This window comes from Bufo bufo, chromosome 9, assembly GCF_905171765.1.
Source record: "Bufo bufo chromosome 9, aBufBuf1.1, whole genome shotgun sequence".
In the NCBI taxonomy this organism is placed as follows: Eukaryota; Metazoa; Chordata; class Amphibia; order Anura; family Bufonidae; genus Bufo; species Bufo bufo.
Window position 1 is genome coordinate 89880253 of NC_053397.1, and position 25779 is coordinate 89906031.

General features: G+C 44.1%; 1 protein-coding gene across 1 annotated transcript in view; it reads right to left on the reverse strand.

The window, feature by feature from the left end:
• Positions 1-3834: 3834 nt before the first annotated feature.
• Positions 3835-25779, reverse strand: part of STXBP3 (syntaxin binding protein 3) — a 65594-nt gene continuing 43649 nt past the window's right edge. Inside the window, exons 13-19 of the mRNA XM_040407429.1 lie at positions 24337-24417; positions 21959-22097; positions 19365-19471; positions 16297-16389; positions 14526-14611; positions 12514-12662; positions 3835-4617 (exon numbers count right to left, since the gene is read on the reverse strand). Coding sequence (XP_040263363.1) covers positions 4520-4617; positions 12514-12662; positions 14526-14611; positions 16297-16389; positions 19365-19471; positions 21959-22097; positions 24337-24417 — 753 coding nt within the window. The 3' untranslated portion in view covers positions 3835-4519. The remainder of the gene's footprint in view (positions 4618-12513; positions 12663-14525; positions 14612-16296; positions 16390-19364; positions 19472-21958; positions 22098-24336; positions 24418-25779) is intronic.

Below are 25779 nucleotides of genomic sequence, written 5' to 3' on the forward strand. Positions count from 1 at the left end.
CAGTACTATCCTTGTCCGTAATGCGGACAATAATAGGACATGTTCTATTTTTTTGGGGGAACGGACATACGAAAACGGAATGCACACGGAGTAACTTCCTTTTTTTTTGCGGACTCATTGAAATGAATGGTTCTGTATACGGTCCGCAAAAAAAAATAAAACGGAACGGACACGGAAAGAAAATACATTTGTGTGCATGAGGCCTAAGACTTGACACGTATTCTACAGACCTCTAAGTGCTCCATTCGCTGCCACCTCTTTGCAAGATGATATTCTCCTGTGGCAGCAGATCTAACTTTTTGGGGAAAATTCCTCTGTAATATGGCATTCAGTGGAACAAGCTACAATTGATGCCACATGAACCCTACAGAATATGTTCAGCATGTCTCCATATGAAGTTATATTAGAAAACAGATTTCTATGGCTGCTGTTGGGAAAGCAGATACAGCATTAGGACTCATGCACACGACCAGATTTTCTTTCTGTATACATTCCGTTTTTTTTTTTGCAGCCCATATGCGCAACCATTCACTTCAATGGGTCTGCAAAAAAAGACGGAACAGTCCTTGTGTGCCATCCGTTTCCGTATGTCTGCAAGTCCGTTCCGCAAAAAAATAGAACATGTCCTATTCTTGTCCGTTTTGTGGACAAGAACAGGCTTTTTTTTTTTTTACAATGGATCTGCAAAAAAAGGACGTAATCCGTTTTTTTTTTGCGCACTGCAAAATACATACGGTCATGTCCATGAGCCCTTATAGTAATAGACATTCTACCATAATAACACGCTTACTCAACAGCATCATAAAACCTTCCCTGGATGCTGGTACAGTAATACCAGCCGCCCATCCACTCCACCCTCTCTGAAAGCTGTAACACTTCTGCACATAAAGGATGCATATTTAACGACTATTGTGATCTTACAAAAGCAGCTGATAAAGTTACAGTTCGCATGGATGTGACTATAGCGGATATGGCCTTTAGATACACCACAAAGACAACATGCCAGGAAATCGCGTATAATGGGATGATACATAATCCAGTATCAGAAGGTCTAGAAATATTACAGATTGGCCGAAAGTATGTGCATTTCTCAAATCGGTCAATTTTTTTTAGGCTGTGTTCACACTGGTGCTGGGTTCTGTTCCTTTAATTTTGGGACATCGGTTACTTGTCGGCCACAAGAATAGCAACGTCTGCAGCAAAACCCTGACAGACGCATAATGAGTAAATGGGATCTGTCAGGGTGAGTTTTGAATTTAATCCGTCAGTCACGATTCCAATAAGAACGTGCAGCACCCATCTGTAATGGTGGGAAGGCGCCACCAGCCGTCATTAGCACTTAGGGTTCGGCTACACAGCGACCTTGTAACGCATCACTTTGCACCCAAATATCGCAGTGTAGCAGGGCATCCACAGAAAGGAATTGGGTCGCAGCGTGACGCGCACATTTACTGCGACTGCTGCTGGACTTCTTGTGATTCTGGGGTCGTGGTCACAGCAAACGTGAGCCTGTTCTGCATATGTACAATGTAGGTAGCTGCTAGAGGTGTGAATACATGGACACATTGACCTAACCTTTTTCTACCACAGAGGATGCTGGGGATTTGAAAAATATGTCATTTAGAACCCCATTCACTTGCACTGTACTGTAGTTGTCTGTGTTGTGCACCTCTGCATCCGGCTATATACCAGGCATAATACAATGTATTCGGGTTGTGCATTCAGTTCTTTTAAAGTTTGTCTTTTTAGAGTTGTCCAGGATTAGAAAAACATGGCTGCCTCCTTCCAGAAACAGAATCACACCTGTCCATGGGTTGTGTCCGGTACTGCATCTAAGCTCCACTGAAGTGAATGGACCCTAGCTGCAATACCACAACCAACCTATGGACAGGTGTGGTGCTGTTTCTGGAAGAAGGCAGCTATGTTTTTATATTCATGGACAACCCCTTTAAGGGCTTGCAGGTTTGTTCTGTGAACTTGAAGCACGGCTAAGGCCGTTTAGCTTTCCATTCTTCTGATCCGTCAGAACAGGAAAAAAATAAACGGATCAGTTATTTTGAGCATCAGTTCTGATCAGTTTGTGTCAGTTCCGTCAGAGACGACTATTTCTGAATGGAGAAAAAGTCCTGCATGCAGTGCTTTCTCCCATTAAAAATGACTGATCTCTGACGGAACTGATAAAAAAAATGGATCATCAGTTATGTTTCTTTTTCTGTTCTTCTGACGGATCAGAAGAACGGAAAGCTAAACAGTGACAAGATGGCCGCTTGTAACTAACAGATCCCACTGTGAATAAGCCGGTTGATAACTCAATGGATTTTTTGAGTGCCCTAATAAGATGTACAATTGGTTTTCCATTTTACGGTCAGTTCTTACAGATGTATGTCCCTAGTAAGCACATCAGAAATGCAGATCTTCTAGAACAATGGGAACATTTACTAATGCGATTGTGCCAAGAACTCTCTAAAAATGCTCTAAAACTTGTGGCATTTCTGACGCACAACGTTGAAGTTTAGACCAATTTATGAAGCAATTTCTCTAACAAGAATAATCCACTGCGCCAGACTCACCTGTTTGAGGTGACAAGCGGGAATGGCTAATTATGTGACAATGTGCAGCAAACATGTACTAAAATGGTTTGGGCAAAATGTTGGCTCTGAATAAGCCGATCACTACTGAATTTTATTGTACTCATTTTAATGCTAAAGGGATCCATTTGGCACATCCATAGACTGCCCGTCTAAGTTTACGCGGTCTACGTTTTAAACAGCATTAGTAAATGTGCCCCAATATTCCCTTGCACCAGTGTCACACTGAGCTCAGACACCCCCCATGTTCAGGATAAACTGTACCACCTGAAGCCAGGCTCACATGTACAGGCTTTATAACAAAGAAACCCGCAAAAGAAAGGCTTGCCACAATGGTGATTGGAATTTATCATGCCCACCCTTCTCTAAGGAAGGAGGTTGACCCCCAAAATGATAAGCATTTCGCTAAAATGCTTTAATTGTCCGGGTATCCAGACACGTAAAAGCATTTCATCACATACCATTGATAAAAAGCAGGTGGGTAAATAGGAGCCCATTGTCTCTACCTAACAACCAAGGCAAATTGATACTTGTTTAATTTGCACTGATCACATTTTTTGACCAGAAATTGGTTGTCACTTGTAGTAGAGCAATTGACCTGACACTGAAGTTGGCCACACACATCAGATAGCTGCCAGCCGAGAGCTCGTTCAGCTTTTCTCTCTCTCTAGCGAGCTGGGCTGAGCATTGGCTGAGAATAGGGAGGAAGGTGAAAGTCGCCGACAATCACCTCTGGCATGAGTCTTATTGGGCATACTGAAATTTGACACACCCATTCTGCCATCGGGGGAGAGTCTGGAGGCCCCACATGCACATTACATCAACGGATTTGGCCAATATAAATCTAATATTTACTGGAAGCTTTACTAGTCCTTTACCTCAACTACTACCATAATACTGCGCCCCATAGAAAACAATGGCACGTGAACTGATAGGAAAACCTGAGTAACCAAAGAGAATGTAGACTCATCCATTTAAAAGATCTTTTATTTAATATGTAATACTTCTCTTTAGTAAACCACGTTTAGCTGACTACAGCGCGGTGTTCCCTTTTCATCAGTGCCTGGTTAGACATAAAATGACTTGCAAATAAAATGACCCTCTTTTCCTTGTGTTACAAGTCTTCTGCCAAGCAGAGGTACAGGTTGTGATGAGCAGATCATACACATACAGTGCTGCCAGAACAGGCAGGTGGTGGCACATCTGGGTGGGATGGCTACAAGAAAATTAAAACTGCTCACAACACTCATCTTTACAATGTTTATGGGTCAGTCATGGAAAACATGGAATTAAACAGTATATCCATAATTCTCGGAAAAGATATACACACATACACAGTATATATTATAGGCAAATCTCAAAGCAATAAAACCTTAAGGGGTTTTCCAGGACTTTTATACTGATGGATACTTAGGAAGGGGATCAATATCTGTTCGGCGGGGGTTTGACACCCGTCACGCCCACTGATCAGCAGTTTTTCAGTAGCTCCGGGACTACTCCCCTCCATTCACTGTGTAGTGGACGGAACTGGTTACTGCAGCACCGCTCCCATTCACTTCAACAGGAGCAACGCTGCAGTAACCAGCTCCGTCCACTGCTCAGACGCAGTTTATCGGTGGGGAGTGCTTGGAGTCGCAGATATTGATGACCTTCCCTAAGTATAGGCCATCAATATAAAAGTCCTGGAATACCCTTTTATGCTGTAAAATATTAAACTGTACAAGAATATAATTCAGTGCCATGGTGGTTATTTCATATGGAAAAGGCATTTGGGTGATCCTTTCTGTTGAAACTTCCAGTTTTGTAGATGCAATTGTTAAATGATGACGCCAGATAGCTGGCGGAAAGCCAGGCATCTACACACGTGTAACTCAATGTGCAGACAGGTTACCCTGTAAGAAATGGTCTGAAAAGAGCAGATACATTACAGTTTATGCCATTATGGTAAAAACTTCTTTTGGGACATGAGGTTTTGTGAGATTCTTTACATCATCCAGCATTTTCTCCGGAGTTATAATATGTGTGGAACCTAGAGAGATAAAAGAAACAAAAACTACTGACATAAAGGAAACATTAAATTCTCAGCTCTAACAAAACCCACGAGACTTCAAAAAGAAAGGCGCCTGTGAATATCCCGAAATTTACAGATTTTGGCTACTCGTGTACAATAACAATTGTGGTTTTTATTACACAGTACGACACCAGGTTCAGTCTACGATAAACCCTCTTATGTCAAATTTAGCAAATGACAATATAACATTCTCCACTGTCCCAACGCCTGTATTACAGACCCATCAGAAAGGTAACCATATCTAACCACAGATTCCTATGCAGACTGTTCGCACAACAGTGAAAAAAATAAAAACAAAACGGACACAAAGTCAGTTTTTCATGGAAATTTTGTCTCCATGTGTGCATCCATTTTCTGTCCATTTTTAACGGCCGTTTTGCATTTATTTTTAATGGGACCTCCTCCACTTGCATGCCCAGGGACAGTTGATTTTCTTGATGCAGAGGGACCTGCACTTCCAGCGATCATGCATGGTGACATCATCACACTGGAAGCACAGGTCCTTCTGCATCAAGTAAGAAGCAAATGTCTCTGTGCATTCAAGTGGATGAGGCGAGTAATTTTTTTTTTAACCCCTAAAAGGCAGTTTTTCACTAGTGTACCTATTTTTAACAAACGTTCGATCGATTCACTCCTGTCTAAAAGGCCGTTAAAAATGGTCCCAACGGTTTCAATGGGGGTCTGTCTAGCAGTGAAAACAGCCACAAATAGCACATGTCCTATTTTTTGATGGCTCTGAAAATTGGTTCTGAAAATGGATGTGTGATGGCAGTTAAAAAAAAAAAAAAGTCGTAATGTAGCCCCTTATGCTGTGACCTAAACTATGGCCCCACTTTGGTCCAGCTCCATAACAGCAATGAAGAAAACCGGATCCCCATTCTCCCAATCACCGTTGTCACCAAAATCATACATTTATGGTATATCCTTAGGCTCTATGCAAAGCGAATAAAAAAAAAAAAAAAAAAAAAAAAAAAAACTCTGGAGGGGATTCTAATTTAGAAATACTTCAATTACTCTTACCGGTAATATGTTTTCCATGAGCCCATGACAGCACCTGTGAGAGATCCTCCTCCTTCCGGACAGGAAACAGGAACTTCCCAGATCTTTAAATTGGTCCCATGCCTTCCACCTTCAGTATTTGACAAGATTCCTGGGACCAGCAACGCACCTATATATAGTAAAAACTAACAACATAGGCGAGAAAACATAATAGAAAAAACTCTGCGCCAAATATATGCCAGGCATATCTCCTCTTTGGCACTATACTAAAGAGTAAATTTCTCCTTCTCTCTTTTTTTTTTTTTTTTTTTTTTTTCCCATCATCATTCTTTATAAATAAAAGTCTTATTATTATTATTATATATATATATATATATATATATATATATATATATATATATATATATATATATATATATATATATATATATATATATTTATTTTTTTTTTCAAATAAGGGAGGGAATTATGTAGGTGCTGTCATGGGCTCATGGAAAACATATTACCGGTAAGAGTAATTGAAGTATTTCCATTACGCCCCATGACAGCACCTGTGAGAGACTAGACTAGATAATTATTAGGGAGGGACTACAGCCTGCAGCACCTTTCTCCCAAAAGACATATCCTGCACAGATGAAAGGTCCAACCTGTAGTGCTTGTAAAACGTAGAGGGAGAACTCCACGTTGCAGCCCTACAGATCTGTTCTATAGTAGCACACCCTTTTTCTGCCCAGGAAGAGGCTACTGCCCTGGTAGAATGGGCTGAAAAATCTGAAGGGACCTGACACTCTGATAGTGAATATGCCAAACCTATCGCTCTCTTGATCCATCTGGCTAAGGTACGGCTTGTAACCTTTGAGCCCCTGTTCTGACCCTGAAATTGAACAAAGAGTTGCGGGGTCTTTCTAAAGTCCTTTGTAGACTCTAAATACTCACAGACACACCTTCTAACGTCTAAAGTATGAAAAGATCTTTCTCCCTCATTCTTTGGGTCCTGACAAAAGGAAGGGAGAACTATCTCCTGAGACTTATGGAATACAGACACTACTTTGGGCAGGAATGCAGGGTCTGGTTTGAAAACAATCCTATCCTCCAGAATCTGAGTATATGGTGGGGAAGAGGACAAGGCGGACAGCTCTCCTACTCGTCTGGCAGATGTAATGGCCACTAAAAATACGGTCTTATAGGACAACATCTTTAAGGGGATGTCCCCCAGAGGCTCAAACGGAGCCTTGGTAAGAGCAGAAAGAACCAGGTTAAGGTCCCAGGGGGCTGACTTAGATCTAACTATAGGACATAGTCTAGAGGACCCCCTAATGAACCTTTTGACCCAAGGATGAGCAGCCAATCGAAAGTCAAACAGGACACTCAGAGCTGAGACCTGCACCTTGAGAGTGCTGGGTTTAAGCTTTTTGTTAAGGCCCTCCTGCAAAAAGTTCAAAATTAACGGGATGTTGGGTGAGCTCAAGTCTAAGCCTGGACCTGCAAACCGAAGGAAGGTTTTCCATACTCTCAGATAGATTTCGGAGGTGACTTTCTTCCTACTAGCTAGGAGAGTCCCGATGACCTGTTCTGATAGGCCTCTAGACCTGAAGAATGTCCTCTCAAAATCCAAGCCGTCAGGTGGAGGTTCTTGACTTCCGGATGATGTAGAGGGCCCTGATATAATAGGTCCTGTCTTTCCGGAAGCACCCAAGGATCGGCTATTGATAGTCTCCTCAACCAAGCAAACCAGACTCTTCTTGGCCAGAATGGTGCTATTAGTATCACCGTCGCCTGCTCCCCTCTGATCTTCTGGATCACTCTGGGCAATAGACCGATGGGAGGAAACGCATAGACTAGGCCTTTCCCCCACGACTGTGAGAGCGCATCTGTGCCTATCGACTGATCCTCCCTGCTGAGAGAAAAGAACTTTTTGCACTTTTTGTTTTCCACTGAGGCGAATAGATCTATCGTAGGGGATCCCCATAGGGCCTGTATTTGGTGAAACACTTCCTGATTCAGACACCAATTCGCCTGACTGAATCTGTGTCTGCTGAGAAAGTCCGCCTGGTGATTCTCTGAGCCTTTCAGGTGCACCGCTGAGAGGGACAGAACTTTCCTCTGTATCAACAAGAAAATCCTGGATGCCAGCTCCATTAGTCGATAGGATCTTGTCCCCCCTTGTTTGTTTATATAAGCCACCACCGAGGCGTTGTCTGATAGGATCCTGACATGCTTTTGGGACAAAAAAGGGAGACTTTTCTCTAGTGCGCACAGGACTGCTCTTAATTCCCTGGCATTTTGGGACTGAGCACTCTGGTCTCTTGACCAAGGACCTTGGAAAAACCCCAAAACTGAATGGGCCCCCCATCCCCAAGGGCTTGCGTCGGTGGTAATTATCAAGGGATCGTGTCTCACCCACTCTACCCCCTGACCGAGGTTCGAAGCCTTTAGCCACCAAGCTAGGGACCGGGTTACTGAACCCGGGACCACAATCTTGTGATCCAGGGATAGCGACCTCCCATCCCATTTGGATAGAATGAGCCGTTGCAGTATTCTGGACCTGAATTGGGCCCACCTCACAGCCGGAATACAAGCCGTCATCAGACCCAGAATAGACATAGCTTTTCTTAAGGGGACTTCCTTGACCTTGCTGAAAGACCTGATCTTCTGCTGAATCCCCTCCTTTTTGTCTGCTGGAAGATAAGATTTCTGAGTCTGAGAGTCTAACAGGATGCCGAGGAAAACGCATCTGGATGTTGGAATCAGGGATGATTTGTCCCAATTTATTAACCAGCCCAGGCTCATGAGGATCCCCAGGACCTTTTGTATGTGAGATTTCAACTGCTCTGGGGACTGCCCTACCAGGAGAAGGTCGTCCAGGTATGAGACTATAATGATGTCCGACCTCCTTACTTCCGCCATTACCTCCGCCATCAGCTTTGTGAAGAGCCTCGGCGCCTGTGATACCCCAAAAGGAAGTGCTCTGAACTGTAAATGGACGATTGATTCCCCCATCTTCACTGCCACCCTCAGGTATTTTTGGGACGAGGGATGGATGGGCACGTGGTAGTAGGCGTCCTTTATGTCTATTGAGGCCATCACGCAGTTGGGAAACAGATGGAGGACCGTGGAGGAGATGGACTCCATCCTGAACTTCTGGTAGGACAGATACTGGTTGAGACCTTTTAAATTTATAATCAGTCTGAACGTACCGTTGGGCTTGGGGACCAGAAATAGGGTTGAATAGAAACCCTCTCCTTGTTCGTCCATGGGGACTGGGACAAGGACTGCCTTTCCCAGGAGGTTGTTTATTTCCTCCGAAAGTGCCACCTGTTTTGGAGAATTTTGATTTAAAGAAGTAACTTTGAATGTCCTGGGTGGTAGTCTCTTGAAGTCTAGGCGATAGCCTTCCTTTATAATATCCTTTACCCAGGCGCTTGCGGTAATATTTCGCCAGGCTGGAAAAAATAAAGAAAGACGACCGCCCACCTGGGGTCTGGCGTCATTGTTGAGTGGAACCTGATGTTTGAGGTCTGGGTTTAAACAGGACACTTTTTGATTTATCAGATCTCCACTCCCTCCTTTTCTTTGGATCCCCAAAAGCCTTCCTTCTTTCATTATTCCGAAATGGCTTCCCCTGTTTAGGAAAGGACGGTGCTGGAAATCCTTTCTTTTTATCGGATGCCTTATCTAAAATGTCATCTAAGGCTGATCCAAATAAAAAATCTCCTTGGCAAGGTAAGGCGCAAAGCTTAGATTTTGAAGCTACGTCGCCCCTCCACCCTTTCAACCATAAGGACCTTCTGGCTGAATTGGATAGGGCAGCCGCCCTAGCGGAAAGCCTCAATGCATCAGCAGAGGCATCAGAAATAAAGTCCACTGCCCTGGACATAGTTGGTATTGCCTCAAGCAGCTGATCCCTAGGAGTCTTATTCTCTATATGAGACTCTAATTCCTCCAACCAGAGCTTTAATGACCTAGCCACCGAGGTAGTTGCTATATTTGGCTTAAAGGCAGAGGTGGAAGCTTCCCAATTCTTCCTTAAGTATGCGTCAGCCCTTTTGTCCATGGGATCCTTAAGGGACCCTAGATCCTCAAACGGAAGGGCTGACTTTTTATTTATTTTAGCTACAGGAGCGTCTACCCTTGGTACCTCCTGCCAAGCTGAGACCTCCTGATCATCAAAGGGGTACTTTCTCTTGACCGCTCTAGGGATAAAGAATTTTTTATCGGGCTTCTCCCATTCACGTTTAATCAGGTCCTTTATACAGTCCTGAATGGGGAAAACTCTAGACCTTTTGGGCTTAAGGCTCTCAAACATCAGCTCTGGTCTAGACCTGGACTCCTTTTCCTCCCCCAGCTCCATCGTGGATCTAACCGCCTTCAATAATAGGCCCGTATCTTCAGCTCTAAACAACGGCTTCCCTGTCAAATCCTCGGAAGAGGAATCTGAGTCTACAATAGCGCCCTCCTCAGACTCGGAGTCCGTAGTATCCTCCGCTACCGCCTGGGCCTTCTTATGCCTGGATGAGCTAGGCAGGGATTTTCTAAGCTCCTCTACGGACGAACGGACTTCATTTTTTACTAAATTCTGGATACTCTGTAATAAAGATGGCGACTCCTCTGCCACTAACTTATCCAGACATGGCTGACAACATGTCTTGGAGTAAGATGAATCCAACTTCCTCTTGCAGATTCCACACTCCTTAGCTCTTTTGTGGGAAGCTTTCCTTGGGGCCTCTTTAGCCTGCATTTAATAAAACACCCCATCAGTTTAACCTGGCCAAAATAATAACTCCCCAAAGGGAGATGGTGGGGGTTAACCCCTCTTACCCCCAGGAGTACCATGCTGGGTTCCAAAAGCTGCTCCTGTCTGTCGGTGCGCTGTTGAACATCCCCTTCTTCCTGCATTATCGTGCTGTGTAAAGGGGGGCAATCGAGGGCTGTAGGTGCCGCTTGTGCCAGTCGCCTGCTGCTACTCCCTCGACGCTGGCTGGCCGGCGTTCCCTTTTTCAAATGGGCCGCGCAGCGCCCGCCATGTTTAGCTCCTCCCCTTCCGGCCGGTGGAACGCACGCGTCACTTCCGGCGCGACGCGCGCGTCCAGCACAGCCAGCCTCAATGAGAGGGAAGACGCAGCTCCCCCCTCATGCCGCGACTTCGCCGGCAGGCAGGGACACGAGGCAGCCCAGGCATCCCCCCATGGCTCCGAAGAAGGGAGAAAATGCAGACGCCGGACTTCTCAGCGGCTCCTAGTGGAGACTTACGCCGACAGGTACCTCCACTAGGTTTCGTCTTAACCCTAGAGGTCCTGCAGCCACAAAATAGACCTGGAAAGAAATCCTCCTGTCCCTGGACAGGAAACAGGAAAGAACTGAAGGTGGAAGGCATGGGACCAATTTAAAGATCTGGGAAGTTCCTGTTTCCTGTCCGGAAGGAGGAGGATCTCTCACAGGTGCTGTCATGGGGCGTAATGGAAATATTATTTTACTGATTACTCATCCCCCATAATCTACAGATGTGAATAAATATTAAACTATCTACAATATTTAATACAAATGTGCATTATTAAGAAGTCCAAGGCATGACCATTATCTCTTACTCGCAGTGTAGCCACCTAAGGGCTCTTTCACACCTGCGTTCTTGTCTTCCGGCATAGAGTTCCGTCGTCGGGGCTCTATGCCGGAAGAATCCTGATCAGGATTATCCTAATGCATTCTGAATGGAGAGTAATCCGTTCAGGATGCATCAGGATGTCTTCAGTTCCGGTACGGAACGTTTGTTGGCCGGAGAAAATACCGCAGCATGCTGCGCTTTTTGCTCCGGCCAAAAATCCGGAACACTTGCCGCAAGGCCGGATCCGGAATTAATGCCCATTGGAAGGCATTGATCCGGATCCGGCCTTAAGCTAAACGTCGTTTCGGCGCATTGCCGGAGCCGACATTTAGCTTTTTCAGAGTGGTTACCATGGCTGCCGGGACGCTAAAGTCCTGACAGCCATGGTAAGTGTAGTGGGGAGCGGGGGAGCAGTGTACTTACCGTCCGTGCGGCTCTCCGGGCGCTCCAGAGTGACGTCAGGGCGCCCCAAGCGCATGGATCACGTGATCGCATGGATCACGTCATCCATGCGCATGGGGCGCTCTGACGTCATTCTGGAGCGCCCCGGGAGCCGCACGGACTGTAAGTATACCGCTCCCCCGCTCCCCACTACTACTATGGCAACCAGGACCTTAATAGCGTCCTGGGTGCCATAGTAACACTGAAAGCATTTGGAAGACGGTTCCGTCTTCAAATGCTTTCAGTACACTTGCGTTTTTCCGGATCCGGCAGGCACCTCCGGCAACGGAAGTGCATGCCGGATCCCAACAACGCAAGTGTGAAAGAGGCCTAATGTGTCATACTGTAGAGACATGTTACCGTGTCTGCAAATAGGGTTTTTAGAGTTTGGAATGTAATCTATAGTAGAAAATATTCCTAGGAAAGGTCATGCTAGTTTTTCTGAAATAAACTAGACTTTTGTTGTGTGAAATCTTCAAGCTGCACTCAGCTTAATGTTTTTCACCCCAAGTCCATCGTATAGATTTGCTGTTTTTCATGAAAGCGGCATCCACATGCACCTCAATGGTTTTTATGGACTGCAGCCACCAAGGGTTCATGTGCAGCCCCATCCTAAAACATGGCCTGTAACAGGCAGCAGGGAGTGGAGGCGAGAACCACTGTTCTACATTATACTGGCCGCTCGTCACCAAACAGCGTCTCCAGCGGAAGTTCTGGTCATAGCTCGTGTGCGTCTTTACTCCTCATGGTATTTAAGACATATAAGACTGTATTTCTATGGACCGCAGGGTAAACTGAACTCGTATAATACTTACCAATAATAACCTGGACAAACTTGTTGGCTCGTGACACTTCATAAGCACAACGTATTTCAGAGTAAGTGATCCCACCGATTACAAAAATAATGAGCTTGGAAACTGTTTTCCGATCCTCCCGGTTTAGGGTATTGTGCTTCTGTCGGGCACTGAAAGCAATCCATGCATTAATATTTAGGCAATAAGACAGCATCATCTCCTGTAAGTTCACACAGACGCATTCATCCTATGTCAGTTTCTGATGCTCTTTGACTCCCTAAATAGTGGACCAATCTATCCAATCTATCTAACATATGATATCTATATAACTGTCCTATCAGTCATGGATCCTGTAAAAACTGATTTAAAGGGGTTGTCCAGCTTTTTAGACTTTAACCATCAATCCCTGCTTGCTGTACCTGTTGAAAAACATAACAAAACATACTCACCTGCACCCTTCCACTCTGTTCTGGCTCCCTTCACCAGTCTTACAGTCCCAGCATGTAAACTTCCTGATGGAAAGGGTCACATGTGGCGCTGCAGCCAATGACTGGCGTCAGTCCTCTAGCAGCACGTCACTGGTGGGTAACATGCTGTTTGGGGACACATCACCGCTGAGTCTAGTCATTGCCTGCAGCAGCTCACATGACACTGTCTGGAAAGATACAGGAAAGACCGCTGAAGGGAGCAGGAATTAGGTACAGCAGCCTGGGGTTGACAGTTAGGCCTCTTGTATTTTCTTTCCGTGTCCGATCCGTTTTTGTTTTGTGGACCGTATACAGAACCATTCATTTCAATGGGTCCGCAAAAAAACGGAAGGTACTCCGTGTGCATTCCGTTTCCGTATTTCCGTTCCACAAAAAAAATAGAACATGTCCTATTATTGTCCGCATTATGGACAAGGATAGGACTGTTCTGTTAGGGGCCAGCTGTTCCGTTCCACAAAATACGGTATGCACACGGATGTCATCCGTATTTTTTGCGGATCCATTTTTTGCGGACCGCAAAATACATACGGCCCTGTGCAAGAGGCCTTATGCTCGGGCTACATGTGTAGCATGACAATAAGTCACGCAACATATAGGGTACAACTACACTGTAACAATGCTAGTCTATGGTGTCGCACTGACATGCTACGACACGACAGTCGCCCAAAAATCCATCCTGGATGGATTTTTTGCAACTGGCATGTCGAAGTATGACAAAAAAGACTAGCATTACAAAATAAGTTGCACGACATATGTCGTTGTGTATCCCTAGCATTAAAATCCAAAAGCTGGACAGCCCATTTTAATGTGTTAGTCAGCATATATAGATGGCTCCCTACTGTAACCCAGTATGGTGAATCAGTACGGTTACTACCACACAAGTTCTATCAATCTATACTAGCTGATATTATAACGGCAGTGAATTCCCAAATACAGGGTTTTCTTAAAGGGGATGTCCCATCCGACAACCCCCTTCATATTCCAACTGCCATGGCGATTGGAATGATAACTCTCTGGCCACATATTTCCAACATGGCAGCTGAGGGGGTTGCATGGCAGTCAGATGAGTGGAGTCTGTCACAATGCTCTGTCTCATAAACGGGAGTCCTAAGTGGGGGATCCCTTTCTATAAGGGCTCTTTCACACGAGCGGATGCCGTGCGGGTAATCTGCTGTGTGAAAGAGAGCCAAGCCCCGTTCCGGACAGCAGAGACACGGAGCATTAATATGATTGACAATGCTCTGTGCCTCTTTTTGACCCTTGTACTACAAAATCAGAGTGAGATAAAGTGGTCACCGTGATTTTGTAGTAAAAAGGTCACAGAGAGGCACGGACCATTATCAATCATGTTAATGCTCCGTGTCCCTGCTGTCCGGAGCGCGGCTTGGCTGTCTTTTACGCAGTGGATTACCCGCACGGCATCCGCTCATGTGAAAGATCCCTAACATTCACATGCCTCTCGTAGGGCATATGGACAGGGCTGCTCCTCATCAGACAAGCCCTTTAAGCATCACTTGTAAGGTTTTAATAGATCTCTTAACTTACCTGACAGCCCCCGAACCGTTCCACGAAGCAGGACACTCGGAGCAGTACGGCCACTCCCGGGAGTCCAGTTTATTTTCTATATTGTCCTTCAAACATTCAAGAAACAAAAAAATAGGTTAAAGGATTTCTGTCACCAGAAATACCTACATTAAACTGGCTGACATTAGCGATGTGCTAATGTCAGCTGAACCTAACTAGCCTATTCCTAGTTTTATCCATGCCCCCGTTACTCCAGAAATTTAACTTTTATAATATGCAAATTAGTCTCTAGTAGCAGGAAGGGGGGGGAGGGAGTGTTGCTTCTGCTCCTAGAGGCTCCGTTCTCCCTCCAAGTCTTGATTGACGGGGCCAGGCAGCGTTTACATCCTCCTGCCGGCCCTGAGCGCATGGTAAATCTCGCACCTGCGCCGTTCAGCATTCAGCGCAGGTGCAGTAAGGAAGTCGGCAGCCAGTGAGTGTCCTTCCTTCACTATGCCTGCGCTCCAAATACTGAACGGCACGGCGCAGGCGCGAGATTTACCATGCAGTCTATATATAATGCTTTTATTTTGCAGTCCATTACACTTGTCAAGAAAACGCCGACAGGCATTCTACCAGGCAGTGCTGAAAAAGAATAAGCATGCTGCTCATAAGAGAATCTGTAGAATGCTCATTTTTCCATGGAGATATTTCTGCTATATTACATCACATCTGCTGTGGATCTGCAGTGTGGAATCTGCACTACTTACCCTCATAGTTTGAAATAAGTAAGGCTAAATTAATAGTGTGCCTAGAGTTAGCTATATGTATAGCCTAGCTGCCATTTAACCACTCCACACAGAGATGCATGTGCATGCTTGGACTGACTGCATTGGGCATGTTGAAATACAACTTGCCTTGTTTCTTTCATACCAAAGCGCCCCTAGTTGTCCAATTCCTCAACAAATTAAAATTCCGTCCAAAACAGCCGATCTTGAAGAACAGTGCTTGGGAAATACTGACTGTGGAGAGATTATGGACGATATGCATCATTCCCCCTACGATGGTTTTTGGCTTTAAAAAGTAGCAAATTCACTGGATTTGAGACTTTTCAATGCCATTGAGACTTTTCTAGACGTAATTGGCTTTTTACAGTGCTCTGGCCAATTTTACAAAAAGGGTGGTGTGGCGGAGTGTGGGCAGGGTCATCATTATTTAGGCCAGAAACTGGCGCAAGGACTGCTGGAGGAGGCATGTCATTTGTCATAAGTTACATACCTCCTCCGGCAGTGCAGGCCCTATCAAGACCAGCATAGCGCACACCAGTCTTGATAAATCAGGGCCTGTATATTAGGAAACTAGTGCACTAACTGTAATTTGCTTTAAATGAAATATAATATGCAGATTGTTCACTCTTGTCCAACCTCTGACACTGGATTAATACAAAGACTTTACACAAAATTGCAGAATTATAGGTTTACAATCCACAATCTCTTCTAAAAAAGCATAGTCTTTGACAGAATATGCTGTCCTGCCACAGTTATGATTATAATCAGCTCAGACAAGCAAAATAAAGGGTTAAGTACTTTTAGCTTTTGTGAAACATTACAAAGATTTACCATAGAGTCATGTAGTATATTCTTGTAGCATTCGCTACGTCTCATCATGCTTCTACCATAGAACAGCAATTAAATCAATGTTTACACTTCTGGAGCAATGAAGACATTTAGAAGATATAATATAAAATGTAATCATCAACACCCGTCCGTCATTCTGACTCATCAAGTGATGAAAGGACAGCTTTCTACCTCACCTCTATTATATCTTTTATCACCGGCGTCCATCTAGACAGCTGAAAGGTTTCTTCCCTTGATCGGTCTCTTCTGTGTGGTTTACGTTGTGAAGACTGAAAATAAATGTTCATTTTTTTTATTTTTATCAAAAACTGTTTTACCTTTACACAGGAGAATTCATCATCCCATCATAGTAAGCCGGGATAACAAGTTCTCCTATATTATATCAAAAGGACCCTTGTCTGCAAAGATAACAGCCAAACGAAATTCTAAGGGATGTATAGCCGAGAAATCTGATGCAGCACAGGCAGACGTGGCAGGGAAGACCTAGAGATGAACATTGCAGATACTTCAGTTATTAAAGAAAACCTCTGGGTCTTCTTTCACATTCCAGTTGAAGATTCACCAATTCCAGGTCTTCTCTTTTACCATCCAAGATGGCTGCACCACTTCTCAGACTACCAGGTGCATAATGTGCATTTGGTGGCCCTGATCCCTTCCTGCTGCCCTTGGATTGGCCACGCAAGCACTGCTGGCCAATCCAAGAGCAGGGCTGGAGTAACAGGAAGTATCTTGGACTACCGATGCACAATCTGCATCAGGTAGTCTGAGAAGCGGTGCGGCCATCATGGATGACAGAAAAGGAGGCTGTGAATCAACAGATCTGCAGCTGAAAAGATGGTCGCCATCTAAGAATTCTGTTTGTTCCCCAGTTGATGTGAGTTTTTCTTGAACCGGAGGGTTGCTTTGACATGACTGCGGAAGGGGTGGGAAGGGTTGAGGGGGTGGGGTGGGGGGGAGAAAAAGCTTGTATAATATTGAATACTTCCATATAATGTCTTGAAGCATGGTTACCAGAGACAGCCCTGGAAAATGCAGTCAGGAAGCCCACAGTTCTTCAACTTCTAACCCTTCTACAGTACTTTCAGGCTGTAGTGATTAAAGGGGTTTCCAGCTTTTTGATTTTTAAACTGTCAACCCCAGCCTGCTGTACCTGCCCCTCCAGCGGTCTTCCCGTGCTGTGAACTTTCAGACAGATGGGGGTCACGTGCTGCTCTGCAACCAATGACCGGCCTCAGTGGTGACGTGTCCACAAGCGGTACGTGACCGAGCAGTGACCAGCTGCTTGGGGACAAGACACCACCGAGGCCAGTCATTGGCTGCAGAGACACACATGACCCCCATCCGTCTAGAAGTTTCCAGAACTGGGATGGGAAGATTGCTGAAAGGGAATTAAAGCAGTGGGCAGCAGACAAGTATCTTTTTTTTTCAACAGTTACAGGAGTCTGGGATTGACAGTTAAAGTCCAAAAAGCTAGACAACCCCTCTAAGGGATTGTAGGAGATTAGAAAATCAGGTGCACAGCAGATCCAGAAGCAGAACATCCACAAGAGTGTGTGGCCTTTTTCCTAATACCATATAACTATTCAGAGTGATGGTAGGGATTTTGTCTGGTGATACGTTACACGTGTGTGCGCCAGGTAATAAAGCCTCATCATCACTAATTCCTGAGGTTCTCCTCTAGGGAGTGTCCTTCAATAATTCCAAATATATAATTTAATATTAATTCAAGAAATATTAATTAAGGGAACCATCTATTACTAAACAGATAAATGTACATGAAAACACAAAGTATATCAGGACATGGCTAAACACTGGATGGAAACTAAAGCGAGGTGATAGGAGGCATGTATGACGTCCACATAATACAGCATGGTAAGGAGTAGAATTATCCACAACTGCAGATGGGTGGTAACAGGCATGCGACGGGATACAAGGGTGCCAGTGATGAGAATAACGTTTATATACACAGTGGAAACAACTGGGCTATACGCTGATGGAAAGGTGCCCCAATCTATGCCAGGAATATACCAATCTAACAGGGTGCCCATAAATATATGATAAATACTCAAAAATTTATTATTTTATCAGTGGAACATGGATAGCTTTTAACTGACCTGGATCCCCAAACCAGACAGTCTTAAAGGAAATAAAGAAGAGGGTTAGTTAAAGAGACAGGCGAAACAAAAGCAGCAAGCAATAAGAGGCTGTCCAGATTAAAGAGCATTTGTCAGCAGGACAACCCTATTAAGGGTCCATTCACACGTCAGTGTGTGTTTTGCGGACCGCACATCGCCGTCACTTAATAGAAAATGCCTAATCTTGTCCGCAATTGCGGACAAGAATAGGACATGTTCTATTTTTTTCGGGAACGGAAGTGTGGACCCGGAAGTGCGGGTCCGCAATTCTGGATCCGGGCAGCACATCGTGCTGCCCCATATAAATGAATGGGTCCGCAATTCCGTTCTGCAAAATGTGGAATTAAATTGCGGACGTGTGAATGGACCCTTAAATAAACCAGGTAGGGCAGATCCTGCTGAGTAAAATGACACTTTATATACGTCCATTATTGAGTATAAATCATTTTCTATGTAATGGAGCTAATTGGTGCACTGAAGGGCAAGACAGAGTCCCTTGGAGCCCCAGATCTTCAACACCCTGCTCCTCCCCCGTCCCATTGCTTGCCAGGGCTAAGCATCTCGTCTGGCCCTCAAATCTTGCGTCTGCGCAGTTGCTCGCAGGATTGGTGCATGTGCAGTGCATCCTGCCACAGGAGCGAAATTGCAGGACTAGTCGAGATGCCTGCTCTGTCAATCAATGCAAAAGAAAGAGTGTCAGGAGGAGCAGGGCCTGGAAGATCCGGAGCTCCGAGGGTTCCAGGCCACTCACTGGTGCTCCAATAGGCTCACATGCAGAAAAACTATTCATATTCAATAATGGCAAATAAGAGAGACATAAGAAGGGTATCATTTTAGTCAGCAAGGTCAACCCTATCAAATAATATTCCTGGTTTCATAGGGTTCATCCTGCTGATCGATGCTCTTTAAAAAGTCTATGCGGTTCCGAATTATTGCCGCAAATAATCATGAGTAAATTAGTCAATGGAACAGATTTTGCTGTAGGACTAATTTTGGGACAGATGCAAAGTAAGACAGCCACTAGCAACCACCAAACACAAGCTACCGTTTTACAAAGAAAAGTGGTTAAATGCTATTGGCGTTCCCATGCCTGTCCCTCAGTGTCTTACCTTGGGGACTATAGGAACGCCCAAGTATTTCCAGTTCTTCAGTACATCCCCATCACTGTCAATCTTGACATGTTGAATCAGTCGGTCTAAGCTCTCCTGAGTTGTTCCTTTAGATCAAAAAACATAAAATGTGAAATAAGAAAACCTTATATAATAACGGAGCCTATAAAACACTGAATGACTGTGGTGATATCAGAAGGTCCCGGATAGAAGACATTTTTGCCAGATTCAACTGATAAAAAAGCCGCTCTCTGTAACTCTCACAGACCTCAATCATTAAAAACTTTGGGGCAGATTTATCAAAACTGGTGCAAAGGAAAATAGGCTTAGCTGCATTCATACCTTTAATTTTCCAAAGGAGCTCTATGGGCAACTGTGCCAGTTTTCCATCGTACCAGTTTTGATAAATCTCTCCCTTTATCTCATTGGTACTTGCACTTTGCGGTCTGTAGAGTATGGGCAGGGGCGGACTGGCCACACACCCCACAGGGAAATTTCCTGGTGGGCTGATGCCAAGTGGCATCTGATCGTTGTGTACCCGGCTGGCGGCCATGAGGAGGGCACTCAGCATTAATTATTGCTGCGAGCATCAGGTACTTCTGCAACTAGGTGACAGTCGCAGGTGCCCCCCTTCAACTGTATTGCCGTCCTCCCAGTTGAATACTGCAGCGAGGGCGGCAGGATTTCGTCCTGCACTCTGGTATTTGGTTCTTCTAAGGAAGTATTCTGTTCTGCTGGCTGGTATTCTGTGCTGTACTATAGTACTGTTGGACCCGACCTACTTGCCTTCTGTCAATATGGGCCCACCTACAACATGGGCCACTTTTAGGTTTTTTTTCCAGGGCCACTTTAAGTTCCCAGTCCACTCCTGAGATGGGGGAGATTTATTATGGCTGTATACCAGTTTTGACAAAATGTGCAACTTTTTTTGCTTTTTCTGACACTCTTGCCACTTTCCCAAAAAAGGGTGGGGCATGGGCAGGAGGAGACGGGCCATGGGTGGGAGCTTCGCAGTCTGATAACAGCATGTGCAGCAGAAAACTGGGTACATCACACCTGAAATCTACTCCAGCTCCTGGTCTGGTGCAGGAGATGCAACTAATGTATTAAGAGGCATGAACAGGTTAATAAATTTGTTGCATCTCACGCCAGTGCAGGTAAAGTTAGGAGCGGCGCACACAACCCCATTATTAAAGGGGTCGTCTCACAACAGTAAGTGGCATTTATCATGTAGAGAAAGTTAATACAAGGCACTTACTAATGTATTGTTATTATACATATTGCTTGCTTTGCTGGCTGGATTCATTTTTCCATCACATTATACACTGCTCGTTTCCATGGTAACAGACCACCCTGCAATCCATCAGTGGTGGTCGTGCTTGCACACTATAGGAAAAAGCACTGGCCTATGTGCGCTCCCATGGTCCCGGCCACCAGAGAGGCTGACACTTTTTCCTATAGTGTGCAAGCACGACCGCCACTGATGGTTAGCAGGGTGGTCTGTAACCATGGAAACAAGGAGTGTATAATGTGATGGAAAAACGAATCCAGCCAGCAAAGGAAGCTATATGCATAATAACAATACATTAGTAAGTGCCTCTCTACATGATAAATGCCACTTACCGAAGTGAGACAACCCCATTATTAATATGTCTCCACCACACAAACATGCTGTGTAGGGTTTAGATATGAGCCAAGTGCTGAAGAACGAGCACCTACAGCCTCCCGTTCCCCATCACCGCACTAAGGTATGGGGCTATTTACAGTACAATGACACTGAACTATGGCCCAATTTACTAAACCTAAAGATGGCGGAAGCTCAGCCTTAGATTTATCACAGGGTCCCAGGCTGGATGATAAATCTGGTGCAGGGATAGGCACTGTTCACTGACTCTATACCAACTACTGGTTGGCTTACTTTGATTCTTACGGCAGAATCACACCAAAATTGCCCCACCCCCTACATGTAAGGGGGTAAAAAGAAAAGGGGGGAAACCCTAGATATGACATTTTGCGCCACCTTTTTAGACAGATTTTTGGCGCAGATACATTAGTAAATCTGGGCCAATGTTATTAAGCAGAATAATGCGGCTCACTTTCATCATGGGGTGTAAGGTACACCTTTCCTTTTAAAAAAAAAACTGAAACACAACAGACATGTCAAAAGTTGGTATCTGTAGGGGTCTATGAGCTGAGATCCTGGCGCGGTTCTTAGTGCTGTGCCCCTTTAGCTTTGTAATGTCTGACTGTGAGTGAATTACATAGACTACAATGGGACTTAATATGCACTCAAGCACGTGTACGGATAGCCAGATGGTATACAATGAGGGATTTCTTATTCTGCTTCATAATATTACCTTCCAAGAAGCAGAAGTATGGGACAGGTGATGCTTGCAGTTATCTCTATGTAATCATCAGAGAACTGCGCTCTCTTTAGTGGCGAATACGGATTTAATATTCCTAGGGCATACAATGTCCAATCTGACATTAGCGTTCTTGCCTTTAGTATTAATGGTATGTACTGCAATATCACCACCTAGTAATAGTATATTGGGCACCTTCACTGTGTAACCCATGTTGTTCCCGTCACTCACCATTTTCCATAAAGATGTAGAGAAGTATCGCTCTGATTTTATCGTTATTCCCCACGTCTTTACTGAGCAATACTGGGAGCAGGACACGCATGTATTCCGTCACCTTCTGCCCCTCTGCATTGGTGCCCATTGCAAGATCCTGAAAATATAGTTCCAGCATGAAAGACAGTATGCTATACACCAGTGTACTCACAGGATACAATGCCGGCCACGTTTCCCTGCTTCATCATACAAAGACTTACAGATTTTACAGCCGTTATGTTGTAGACAAGTCGCCAATAAAGTCTAAGGATTTGGTTGCAACAAAATGGCTCTATAAAAAGGGACATAATAATTGTAATGGTTCTCTTCCCCGTTTGACAAGTGCACATACAAAATATTAATGGAAATTAAATGAATTTAAAATGTGAGGAATTTCTATCTGCAAGTTTTTGTATCTGTAGGGATAAAGGAAGTTTATAGATATAACACACAATTGACTAATTCTTGCAACAAAGGGTCCCTATCAGCACTACATGCACACGACCATGCCATGTTTTGCAGTCTGCAAATAGCGGATCCGTAAAACAAGGATGCTGTCCGCATGTGATCCGCAATTTCCGAAACGGAATGGGCGGCCCATTATAGAAATGCCCATGTTTGTCCGCAAACGGGCAAGAATAGGACTACTGTACGACTTTTTTTTTGGTGGGGGGGCACGGAACAGAGCAACACAGAGTGCTGTCTGTATCTTTTGCAGACCCATTGAAGCGAATGGGTCTGCAGCCGAGCCGCAAAAAATGAGGCTCGAATGCGGACCCAAACAACGGTCGTGTGCATGAGGCCTAAAAGTGGGTATAGGGTCAGTATGAAAGTATGAGAGCAGCGCTTCCACACTCTGGCTTGATCCATTAGCCCCTACAGCATGCAGTCTCTTTTCTATCGACACATACAAGAGCCATAGCTTTCTAGTGATCTATACTGACGTAGATACAGGAGGGCTTGTATTATTGTGTGATAAGTTGTATTTTAAACTCACCATTTTGGGGTATATATAACTTATTCCAAGACTTTTATACTGATGACCTATCCTCTGGATTCTCCTTCTCAGCTGATTGGCGGGGGTCCCAGGTGTCGGACCCCCACCGATCAGATACTGATGACCTATCCAGAGGATAGGTCATTAGTATAAAAGTCTTGGAAAACCCCTTTAAAGTTTCTAGAGAGGGGGGTAATTAAAAAAAATAATAATAATTTTTTATTCTGCCGCTGTATTTTGGGATGTTTCTGTGTTTACCATACAATATAAATAACCTTACTCTTATGTTACTATTTTTCCACAAAAAAGCATAACAGGTTTTTGCACCATCATCATATTTTGAGAGTCTTTTTTTTTTTTTTGGTGGATGGGAAAAATGTAATTCCATTTTTTTTTTATTGCTTTCTCTGTGCAGTTGATACCATGTATGTAAAGTCTGTGCTGTTTTATATTTTTGCCTTATTACAACTTGTTTTAATCGGAAGAAAACTTGTTTCTTTTTAATACACTTCACTGAAGTCCCACTAGGAGAATTCAACTTTTTATTTCTTTCGTTCTCTAGTACAGTATAATGCAATACTCCTGCAGTGTAATGGGCCTAATAAGTATAGAGCAATAGCAGGCCTGGGGCCTTTGTCGGGGCTCTGTCTGCCATCCACGTGGATGCCAATAGTGCCTCTTGCACACGACCGTGTGGCTTTTTCAGTGTTTTGCAGTCCATTTTAAACAGATCAGTTTTTCTGTTTTTTGTTTCAGTAGTGTTTCCGTTCCGCTTTCATTTTGCAATTCTGTTTCCGTTTTTTGCGGATCGCAAACGGAAACGGCAGCATGGGATATACAGTTTACAGTAATTACATTGAAAAATTGAGCTGGGCATAACATTTTCAATAGATGGTTCCGCAAAAACGGAACGGATACGGAAGACATACAGATGCATTCCATATCCGTTCCGTTTTTTTTATACAGCCCCATTGACTTGAATAGAGCCACGGAACGTAATGTGCGGGCAATAATAGGACATGTTCTATCTTTGAACGGAACGGAAAAATGGAAGTACGGAAACGGAATGCATACGGAGCACATTCAGTTTTTTTGGCAGACCCATTGAAATAAATGGTTCCGTATACGGAACTCAAAAAACTGAACGTAAAAAAAAATATAAATAATTATGTGCAAGAGGCCTAAAGCTGAGATCGGTTTTATCCCGCCTGTTGCGTGTGATGCAAGCTGTATTCTTCATTTATGGCACTGTGTGGGCAGTATCTCCCTCCTACACCCTAAATCTACAGAGCGAAGAGGTCAAGGTACACAAGAAAGTACACATATGATTTGTTCTGTGCCACATACAAGTTTTACTTACTTGTTCAACTTTGCAAAGCTTCTCCAGGTTCCCTTTGAACTTCCTCATACAATCCTCAGCAAGACTAAGATGTAAAGCTTGCTAAAAAAAAATTAAGAATTGGTGATTTTTCATTAGGAGCAGTTCAAACATCATAACATAGCAATTACTGTCTATTAAACCAGCATCATTTTGTGGCGATACATTTTTTGTACACAGCACTGTTCCCTCAAACACAGAGAAAATATGGCCAAAATTATGTGGACACCTGACCCCCACAGCTATATAGGATTATTGGACATTCCATTCCAAAACCAAAGGCGTTAAAATATGGATGTGCGCCCCCTTTTGCAGACACGTTCGATGAGAGGGTCTGGCTTGAGCCAATTCATCCTGAAGGCATCAGGTCAGGGCTCTGTGCAGCCCACTCGAGTTCCTCCACGCAAACTCAACAAACCAAGGGTAGATTTATCAAAACTGGTGTAAAAGGAAAACTGGCTTATTTGCCCGTAGAAACCAATCAGATTGATGATTTCATTTTCCAAAGGAGCTCTGAAAAACATTGATTGGTTGGGCAACTAAGCCAGTTTTCCTTTGCACCAGCTTCGATAAATCCCCCCCCCCCATGTATTTATAGACCTTGCGTTCTGCAGAGGTACAGTCGTATGAGAATAGGAAAAAGCCTTCCCAACTGTCACAATCTTGGAAGCATATAATGGTCTAATCTGTTTTAGTAAGCTGTAACATTGTAGGAGCCATGGTGCTCAGACGAGAACTGTGGCCTCTTCATACTGTACATTGTGTAGCGGTGGTGTTTGATATTGTAGCTCATTTCTTTTACATGAATAGGACTGAGCGGTAGAAAAGCCATGTGACCGATAGCGTGAAGTCACAGGCGGCAGCAGTCACTCCAGCTGGGGGTGCGCCGGCAGTCTGTCCTCCAACAATCAGATATTAACCAGATACCGGAGATTTTTTCGTTTTAATTTTTCTTACCGGAGCCATAACATTTTTATTTTTCCGTTCACATGTCCATATGAGGGCTTATTTTTGCAGGAAAAGATGTCTTTTCTAATGCCACCTTAAATATGGCATACAATGTAGTGAGAAGTAGGGAAAAAAAATTCTAAATGGGGTGGAATTGGAAAAAACGCAAATCCTCCAGAGTTTTACGGGTTTTGTCCCTACAGCAATCCCTTTGTGGCAAAACTGACCCGTGCCCTTCATTCTCTGGGTCATTACAATTCCAACGATACCACAAAGGTTTTATATGTTTAAATACTGAAAAATTTATTTTTTTTACAAAAAAATATTTTCACCATATTCTGACCCCTGTAACTTTTTATAGTTATGTCTACTGAGCTGCGAGGGGCTCATTTTTTGCTTGATGATCTGTCGTTTTTATTGATACCATTTTGGAGTGTGATTTTTTTTATCACATTTTATTACATTTTTGGGGGTAAG